Source organism: Meles meles, chromosome 10 (genome assembly GCF_922984935.1).
Source record: "Meles meles chromosome 10, mMelMel3.1 paternal haplotype, whole genome shotgun sequence".
Taxonomy (NCBI): Eukaryota; Metazoa; Chordata; class Mammalia; order Carnivora; family Mustelidae; genus Meles; species Meles meles.
The window spans coordinates 81,619,161-81,629,598 of NC_060075.1; the positions used below are offsets into that span (position 1 = coordinate 81,619,161).

The 10,438-nt window shown below is 34.0% G+C and overlaps 1 protein-coding gene across 4 annotated transcripts in view; it reads left to right on the plus strand.

Moving 5' to 3' along the window:
- The window catches only part of PCLO (piccolo presynaptic cytomatrix protein), a 439,326-nt gene extending 433,602 nt beyond the window's left edge, over positions 1-5,724 (plus strand). For all 4 annotated transcript variants that reach the window (XM_046020420.1, XM_046020422.1, XM_046020421.1 and 1 more), the window contains one exon: positions 1,075-5,724. In XM_046020420.1, coding sequence (XP_045876376.1) covers positions 1,075-1,215 — 141 coding nt within the window. In that variant the 3' untranslated portion in view covers positions 1,216-5,724. The remainder of the gene's footprint in view (positions 1-1,074) is intronic.
- The last annotated feature ends 4,714 nt before the right edge of the window (positions 5,725-10,438 follow it).

A 10,438-nucleotide genomic window follows, 5' to 3' on the forward strand; every position in this document is an offset into this window, starting at 1 on the left:
AGGCAGGAGGAAAGAGATGAAAAAATAGAGGAAGAAGACAACCATGATACTGGCACTTAAGGGCCTACACTAAAGACAAATATAAGAAATATTACCAAGCTAAAACTGTTGAGAACACTTACAAACATTAGAGTGGAAAGAGATAATAATAATAATAATAGAAGTAAAGGATGCCTTGCAGTCTGTATGAACAACTGTGTCATCCACAGAGATTAAGTAGTTGGAGGGGGGACCTCGAGGGAGAAAGATCACACATTTGTTTGAAACATGATACATTTGATGAGAAAGCAGGATCCAAGTGAAAACCTACCTTGTCATCTGAAATCCCAAAACCAGAGGCCAGATGAGACAGTCATAACTAGAAATGCAGATTTTGAAGTCAGAAACATAAAAGTAAGGTTTTAACCAAGAAAGAAGATGAATTCTCTAAAGGAGACTCTGAAAACAGAGAGAACAAGAGAGAATTGTCAAGGATTCGTGGTTACCACCACTAATGCTCTCCACCTTCCTTTCAACTCCAATTTGAGAGAAAAAAAAAAAATGTCTTGAATCTGAGATCCAATGGCAGTTCAGCTAACGTTAAGTTCTACATACGACAGATCATCTTGGAAGAGCATACCATAGTAGAATCACCAGTAAATGAATGTTAAATAAAATTAATGTTGCATTTTATCTGCCTCGTGAACTCTTATTTATTCAGCACTCAAATAATTTTGTATTTGAGTTAATATTTCATAAACTAGCAGAAAATGTTCCTAGCAAAACTCTTTTGAGAAACTTTCCCGATTTCCAAATTCATGTAAGCATAAATGTAGTCAGAATTAGCTGCTAATGCATGTCATCTAAAATTCCCATCTCCTCCAGGTTGTGTCTTTTCCTTTGGGAAAGGCTGGTGTGACTTAATTGATATTCTGCACACCTTTTGAGGACATCTTGAAGATTAGTTCTCTTACACATATAGCTGCTACTTCCCCTCACCCTTTCTTGTTTGTATTATGTCTTTGATGATCAAGTGTCCTTTAAAAAGTCTGAAAAATATATGCAAGTATATATAACTTTGGCTATTTTTTCTAGATTTTACTTTTCTCTAATGGAGGGAAGTTTATGAAAAAGACCTTGATTGGCGAAGCCTGTATCTGGCTTGACAAAGTGGATCTCAGAAAAAGAATAGTCAACTGGCACAAACTTTTGGTCAGTCCTACTCAAACCCATTGAAGAACTGTATCTGCTCAGGGTATAGAAACTGCTCTAAATAATTTCAAATCAAGACTAGAATTGGATACGATTCTACAATGTCTTTAGGGCTAAACGTGAGAGGAGGAGCCACAGGCAAACACATGCTTAAAGCTTTGTGAATGTTTTGTTGTGGAACACAGAAAGAAAACTCAAAAAGTTCGTATGTTGGAGACCCCCCAAAAAGAGCTTTGAGTCCTTGGATTGCTTCAAGAAAAAGAGAAAAGAGTGAGCACTATTTTGATTACTTAAGGCACAAATCTTTGAGCAGAGTTGAACTATAGCTACGGGCAGCTGCTCGAATATTGATATGGTTCCTGATGCAAGACAAAGTTCATCATTTATGCAAAAGAACCTTGGTGGACGGGAAAGAACCGATGTAACAAATCTGAGTTTTCAGAAAGCTAAAGATCTTGCTTCATCGTATTTTGTCAGATGACTTACTGTTTTTAGATTCTGACATAGGATACAACTACAGGACGCATTCAAAACTAGAAGTGAGGTGGTTGTGTTCAGAGGGAAAGGGTCCTGGAGATAGAGAAATTATGGCTTTTAGATTTTCTCTCTGTCTAAATGTTACAAGCGGAAACAATACCAACCTTGGAATTCATGTCGTAAAAGCACATTTGTATAATTCGAAATGATGTAGAGTGAAGATAATACTAAGTGGAAATGGAATTACATTTATCTAGAAATAAGGCCATGACTAGCTCGCACTGAATGTTGCCCCACAAAAATATTGGAACCTTGGTTGAAGACATCAAAATCTCCTTAACTGGCCATTAAGCCAATACATTTTCAACGTACATACCAAAGAACATAGATTAAAATGGTATGTTCCAGGAAGCCTGAAAAGTTGTTCTTTGTGGAATTGCAAATAAATGTTATTCCACATATTTCCTTTGAAATTGAAAGAGAAAATTCTTCCTCTGGCAAACAAATCATATTAATCTGTGACATGGATTAATTAACTTGGTGTCAGTTCCTGCTCTTCCATGATGCTTTTCTTGTCCTTAGCACACTGATGATATGACAAAAACCCTGACACCAAACTCAAGTTCTTCCTAGTGCTCCATTTTTCTCCATTAGTGACTGTATCGTGGTGGTCAAGTTCATCGATATTGGGAAAGTAAGTGAAAGTCAACATTATATTGAGATTAAAATATATCTTGAGCTACTTTATTAGTATGGAATAAAGGGACCAATGTCCAGGTCATTAAAATGCAACATCCGCTTCTACATCAACCAATAGTATAGACAAAGGAAGTAGATAGGAGTTGTAGGAAATGCACTCGGCTGGGATGAAAAGCCTGGCTTCTGCCTTGGTCCTGCCACTGACTGTATCACCTTGCACATGTCACTTAAAGTCACTTTTCCCCAGTTTCTTATTTGTAGGATAAAAATAGTTACCTATTCCTGGCCTTCCTAATGGGATGTTGAGATGGTCAAACCAAGTGAACTGTAAGGAAAAAAAGAAAGCACATTTTCAGATATAGTTTTATACATAAAGTGAGGAATAATTATTATGCAGCTCTTTATTTCTTCAAATTTCATATGCAAAACATCCTCCAGACCGATGGTAAGCATTGACTTAGATAAAAGAAGTGTATTCAGTCCAAAACTAATGGTTTTTCTTTAAAATACAAACTCGAATTGAACCTGAGAAAAGGTGAAGAATTAAATCAAAATGATTTGCAAATTGGGGTATTATCAATGAAACGAATCATACCAATCTTATACTATTCCCATATCCTACCTTAAAATAAATTGCTCCTCAGAGAATTCTGAGTTTGAAAGCTGCTGCTTCATTCAAAGGTGAGGTTTTAGTGGATTTCAAGAAATCATCTCCAACTACATTGTTTGGATATGGAATTTTCTCATTTTTAAAGAAAAACATACTTTAAATTTGAGAGGAATTGATTAAATGAAAACACTGAAAATAAAACAATTTCTAATAAGTTCCAGGCTATATATCTTTATTACATTCCTAAAGAAATACAAATTCACTCTTCCCCAATCCAAGGAAGAAAACAGTCCCTTTTCCTCCCTCTATTTTTTTTTTTTTTTACCTGTCCTCCCTGATAATGCAGTGTCATTTACCATAGATTCAGCTCTACAACAAGCATGCAGGGAAGGGATGGCTAAAAACTTGATACTGCTAGGATTTTATTTTTAGAGACAACTAGATCTGCTGATGGTTGCTATGGATATTTCCAGCAGAAGTGAGCACTTTAGGGAGCTTGTAATATCACTCATCATTGGGGAAGGGAAGGATTCAGGAAGATCTCTTTCTGACATAAAAAGTTCTGCTATTCACCCTTCAAAGGAAACCCTGGCTCACCACAGACCCTCTTCTGCAGCCATGCACATCCAGAGGTATGCATGAGAGGTATGACCAGTAGGTTTGACTTCATTCTAGTTGCAGTTTCTTTTACAGTAACACAAATGAGGTGCCACCAAAACACAGATCATCCCTTGGTAGCTATTTTATCTGAAAGGGCAGGAGTCTCTTCATTCTGGTGCCCCTTTGTTCCGAGGAACCAGTGATGGGGCCAGGTCAATCAAGAGAGCTAATGACAGGGCTTCACTTTTGTGCACCAGCATCCCCCTTCAGAGAGCATAAGATCCTGCCACAGTGTGCCAAGTTTGCAGCTGACCAAAATCCTAAATTGTACGGGAATTATTCTATGCAACACTGATCCTCGAACAAATGCATTTCTTCTGGATGATGCCGATTACCCTTCTTACAACAAAGCTGTTTCTTTTTTAATTGCGAATAGGGCTCTTGGTGTTTTTTACTTTTTTGTATATATCACAGCACATAATTTTCCACTTTTTCATTTCTTTTATTTTTGGGGGATCATTTTTTTTCTTAATCCTACCGATGACAAAGTTTGTAATCTCTAAATAATATGTGATCAGTCCAATTCCAACACCTATATCTCAAAAAGCATCTTAATTTCTCCCTATGACTTCATTGAGTCATCAGAAACTGGAGTTGCTTCTTGGTTCAAAACGTGGTCCTAAAGAAACTTCTGGCTGTAGAAGCAAAAGCACAGAGTGAATTTTTATAAAAGACAGGGATTTGTAGAATGGTCATTACAGACATAGGTAATGGTATAAATGAGGAGTTGGTGTTTCCCCCTGTTTTTACTTAAGGTTAAGAAGATTTTTGGTGACTCTGAACTCTTTCTTTACCATTTCTGTTGAAAAGAACAGTATCCAAGACTAAGGAGCAGTGATTGTCTTTGTTCCTTAATGTGCCCCTATTGTAACTAATCATACAAATAAATGCATATTTTCAGCTTATCAGTGGAATTAGTTTTGTGGATCGCACACATTAAAATAGTCATATTGTGGGACTATTATAGCTGGTAACCAGCTGATATTGATACTTAACTAGGAATGGTTGTGCCGGTAGTGGTGATAGTTAGTGGTAATGACAATAGGTCGGTGGTCATGTGAAGTAAAATAAAATTCTGAACTATATTGTGCCCAATTTATTAGAAATTATTTGATTGATGTTTCATTTCATTAAGATATCATAAAGATGTTTATAGTATTTTTTTACTTTATTATTTAAATCATAACTAACGATATTTTTAAAAGCTTATTTTCATTGCTATAATGTCTAATATTCCAAAAGCGGCCAACTACAGCTATATATATATATGTTTATAACTCTCCATGTGACAGAGTGAGTTTCTGTCTTTTTGAACTTGACATGGAAGTGAAAGAAAGCTCGACGAATCATTGTGAGCTGTCTCTTTAATAATTACTTGCCTTTGATGTAAGACAAAACTGAATGAGTGAAACAGATATTCTCATTGAATACGACACATTGATGTTTTCTGTACGTTCCATGTTGTTGTCATTATTAAAGTTACCCATTAAGTCAAAATCATTTAATCGAATGATTCCTTATCTGATATGTAGATCGAGAGCATTTTCTTAAGTGGTTACCCTGTACATAACTATACATTTGGTAAAATAGACAAAGTTGAAATATTAATTTCATTTGGCATTCAGCATGTGAATATGATTATCGTTTGATTGTGTCTGTATATTTGTTGGTGATGTGCTCAGGTGCTCCCACTACTGATTAATGTGTGTGCTAATATCCTAACAAAAACACATCTGATATTGATGGAAAAAAAAAAACTTGTCTGGAAAAATAAAAATCAAATAAAATTGATTTCAAAATAAAAAATAAAGTACTTGGAAATATGTCTTGTTTCTAACTACATGTTGCATGCCGTGTTGGTGATTTGGTAATGTGTTCTTTTCTGTTCTACCCAAATCTCTCTGGAAAAGCTAACAAACAAATAGAAAATCTTGGGTTAAAGGTTGTAGAAATTGAATTGAAATACATGAGAATTGTATTAAAAATGCTTGTAAATCTGTCTTGAGTTTTACTCTATGTAAAAATATGTCTTGGTTTTGTGATTGTATACAAGATGTATCTTGATAGCTTATGCAGACTGTGCTGTATAAAAAGGCTGTTGCCTCAGCCTTCCTAATAAATATTGAAAATGTCAACTTTGACTTCTTGTGTTTACCCACTTGATAAATTGATACTTTATTACAGAAGTTGAACATTTCAAAGCATCTTCTCTGAAAATTGTATCACAAATACATTTATTCACCCAGTTTAAAAAATAAATTTTAAACACAGCACAGACAACAGAATTAATAAATGTATAGCTTAATAAATTATTATATGTCAGACACTCTTATCACCACCACCCAGGTCAAGAAATTAAACTTTGCCAGTCACCTCATAAGACCTCCATTTTACCCCTCTCTTTTCCCAACACCCTCCCAACCCTAAATGCAACCACCTTCCTAATATTTATGATAATTATTTCCTGGGTTATCACTGACATCCGCTTAGTACATGAATACTTGCGTGGTTTTCCTGTTTTCTTTTTAAAATGTTTTCTAAGCTTCTTTTAATCTACATAGTCTCCTCCCCACTTCCTTTTTCAGTGAATCTTATTTTTTGAAGAAACCTGGTCTTTTTACCAAAATGAGTTTTTGCTGATTGCGTACTCACAGTGCAATTAACAAATTCTTCTGTCTTTTTATTGCCTGTAACTTGGTCTTTCACCCTACAGATCTGACCTGATTCATGTTCAAGGGAGATCTATAATGTCTGGCTGTCTTTCATTTTGTCGTGTTTACAGCTACTGGTGCTCAATGGCAAGTATAGATCCATTAATTAACTAAATGTTACAGAATGGTGATACTCTAATTCAGTCATCATTTCTTCTTGGAATACTTTTAAAAAGATAAACTTCTCCTCAACCAATATTTGATTACCTGGTAGTGTGGTTTGTATAGGAAAGTTAGGATAAAGGCAGAAAAGGTTGGACGGTTTTCCTTTACTTACCATTTTTCAAAATAAGAAATGGTTCCCTATCATAGTCCAAAAATGGCCAATAATCTTTTTTATTATCATGCTAATTCAAGGATGAAAACAAATTTGAAATGTTTTGTTTGTGTTTTGGCATTAGTTTGTTTTTTGTTTTTTGAGTTTTTTTTTCTTTTTTTTATTTCAAGTTTTTAGTTAACATGTAATATTGGTTTCAGGAGAAGAATTTAGTGATTCAAAATTTTATGTTTTAATTCATTGAAATCATTATTCCTATTAATGCTCAAATTTACCTTTCTTAATGAGTTTGGGACATCTTTGAGTGAACTTATATGTTTCTTATATTCTTTGATAACTTCTCTCTGGCAAGAAAGTTAAATATCATTTCCTCAACCTTAATATAGGAGATTTATTTAACTTGAATTTATATTTTTTATTTATCTCCTTAAAAATAACTAAAATTAAGAATGCACTGATACTGCTTGATCAACTTTTATCTGATATAGTATTGCTTCTTTGCCTTTTGGCTAAAATCAAGTGTAGTATCAAGTATATTATCTAATGTGGCAAACTTTTAATAGCATTCTTAGATAAAACATCTTGGAACATTTTTTGAAGAAAATGTCAGATCTAAAAGGTTATAATTAACTAATGATTAATTATTTGACTATTAATTATCTAGGCTTTAAGAGCTGAAAAGTCCCCACATCTATATTTTGAAGCCTTGATAGGATATTGAACCAAAATAGTTTTCTATCAAAACATAATAATAAAATTATGATGGCAAAAATGTTGAAATCTTTTACCTCTGTTTAAATGACAATTCCAAATAAATTAAAATTTTATTTTTAAAGTTTCATTTTTAAATTTTATTTTATATCATATTTTTATTTTATTATTCGTAAGAATTAAGAATTATTTCCAGGGCTTACTCACTAAAAAATGACCTTCCAGCAATTTGATTCTTTGAAGAAAAGTGCAATAAAATTAACAAATCTGTGACAAAAGAGAAAGAAGGCCAAGTTACCATTCTCAGGTAGGAAAAAAGTAATGTATATGCCAAGATCCAAAGATCTGGAAATGTATTAAACTGATAAGAATCGTGATCAAGTTGAATTATCCCAGGTACATAAGATTGTTTCAATGTTGGAAGATGAATTAATGAAATCTAGTACATTAATATACTAAAGTACAAAAATCATAAGATACTGGGTAATATTTGATAAAATTCAAAATCCATTCATAATAAAAACTTTATAGCACTCTTGGAATGGAGGAGTACTTTTTAAATCTGCTGAATGTTATCTACCAAAAACAAACAAACAAGAAAAACTCTGCTGGTGAAAGGATAGAAGGTTCTTCCATTGAGACTGGAAACAAAGCAGGTATGCCTATTGTCACCTTTCTCTTCAATACTTTTACCAGAGTTTCTAGCCATTGTGTTAAAGCGAGAGAAGAAAAAGACAAGTAAAGGTATAAGAAGTGGAAAAGTAGAAAAGAACTATAATTATTTGTAGATTATACATCTTTGTGTGTAGAAAATCCAAAATAATCAACAATTTGTTTTTAAGGTATGTAAGAGAATTTGTCAAGTTTATTAATTATAAAAACTACACAGAAATAAATTTCTTCTCTAACTGTGAACAAGAAATCTTCAGAAAATGAAAATTTCAAGAAATGATTTTTACTGGCATCAAAAGTATCAAACGCCTAAAAATAAATTAAGGAAGTTCAAGACCTCTACAAAGAAAATAATAAAATTGTATTGAGATATTAAATAAGAGCTGAATATAACCTTCATTGATTGAAAAACTGAAAATAGTAGTGACATGCAATTCTTCCCAAATCATAAATCCATTGATTCAATGCAATTAAATGTTTTAAATGTGAGAGGAATCGATGAGCCAATTATAAAATTTACATTGAAGCACACAAAGGCCAAGGAAGAGCACACTGAGAAGCAAGAACAAGATACAAGAATACTTTCTAGCAGGTACTAAGACTTACTATAAAGATACAGAAATTATTAATACAGTGCTGATGCAGAATAAATGGAAAAATGGAACAAAATGGCCCTTAAATGGACATACATACAACAGAGGAGGTAAAGCAGGTCTGCAAAAAACCATGAACTTGCAATTAAATAGCCTGAGTTAATTCAGTAGCCACTCGAAAAAAAAAAGTAAATGATACTGGACACTGTCACAATTCACAAAGATAAAAATCCATATAATTTAAAGATTTAAATATGAAAGACAAATTTATAAAACATATAGAGGGTAATATGGGACAATAACTTCATCAACTTGGGAGAGGAAAAGATTTCGTAAAAAAGACATATTATCCAGAAGGAAAAATAGGTAAATACTCCTACATAAAAATAAAGATTTCTGGGGCGCCTGGGTGGCTCAGTGGGTTAAAGCCTCTGCCTTCAGCTCAGGTCATGGTCCCAGGGTCCTGGGATCGAGCCCCGCATCGGGTTCTCTGCTTGGCAGGGAGCCTGCTTCCTCCTCTCTCTCTGCCTGCCTCTCTGCCTAGTTGTGATTTCTCTCTGTCAAAGAAATAAAAAAAAAATTAAAAAAAAAATAAAGATTTCTGTTCCTCAGACACTGTAAAAAAAAGTGACAAAGAGAATAAAAAAATTAGAAAAGATATTTGATATAAAAAACAAACAAAAAGACTAGTGTCAAAAATACATAACACAAATCCGAGGTAAAAGAAAAGCAGCATAATAGAAATACAGGAAAAACACATCAACAGATACTTTAGATGAGAAGAAATCCAAATGGTTACAAAACAAATAGAGATGCCCAACCTCATTCATTTCCAAGATAATTCCATTTAAATTACAGTGATATATTATGCACATACAGAAGGAAAAATCTAGTCTGAAGAAGCCAAATGTTGGAAATGGAATTCTCATTAAGTATAAAATGGTGTAAGTACAAAATGTCACAACCATTTTAAAAACGGCTAGAAACTGGGGCGCCTGGGTGGCTCAATTGTTAAGCATCTGCCTTGGGCTCAGGTCATGATCCCGGGAGGATGGAGCCCGAATAGGGCTCCCTGCTCAGCGGGAAGCCTGCTTCTCTCTTTCCCACTCCCCCTGCTTGTGTTCTCTCTCTCACTGTGTCTCTCTCTGTTAAATAAATAAATAAATTTAAAAAAAAAACAAACAGAAATCACCTTGTATGTTGAAGATTTCCATACCTTACTAGTCAATAATTGTACTCCTAGATCCGCACATCAGAAAAATTCTTGAATTTGTAGGTCAAGACATTTTCAAGTGTGAGTGGTTATTTAGCCTCTACATACTGGTACAGCGTCCCAGAGAGATTTGTTTCTGGTCGGTCCAGCTTCCATTCAGTTTGGTTTGACAACTTGTGATTGGTGTGCGACTTTGCCATACATACCACTACGCATTTTGACTATCTTCCTTTTAAGTGTACTTACAGCAGTATCATTCATTGTAGCCCCCAACTGAAAACAGCCCCCCAATCCACCAACAATGACATGGATATTTTGTGGTGCAGCGATGCAACAGAATAATGCAAGACGGTAAAATGAATGAACAAGAACTCTACTTACCAGTATGAATGAATTTCACAAATACACGGAGAAAAAGTAATATGCTACCTAAAAAAAAAAAAAAAATGTGATTCTAAGAAGCATGAAAAGGAAATTAAAGGATTGAATTATGCAAAAGGAAGAATAGTTTGCCTTCTGGAGGGATAAAACAGATGTCATTAGGGAAGAGTGCTTACAGGATTTCTAAGACATTAGCAATGTCCTATTTCTTAATCTGTGCGGTGATTATATGTAAATTTGCAT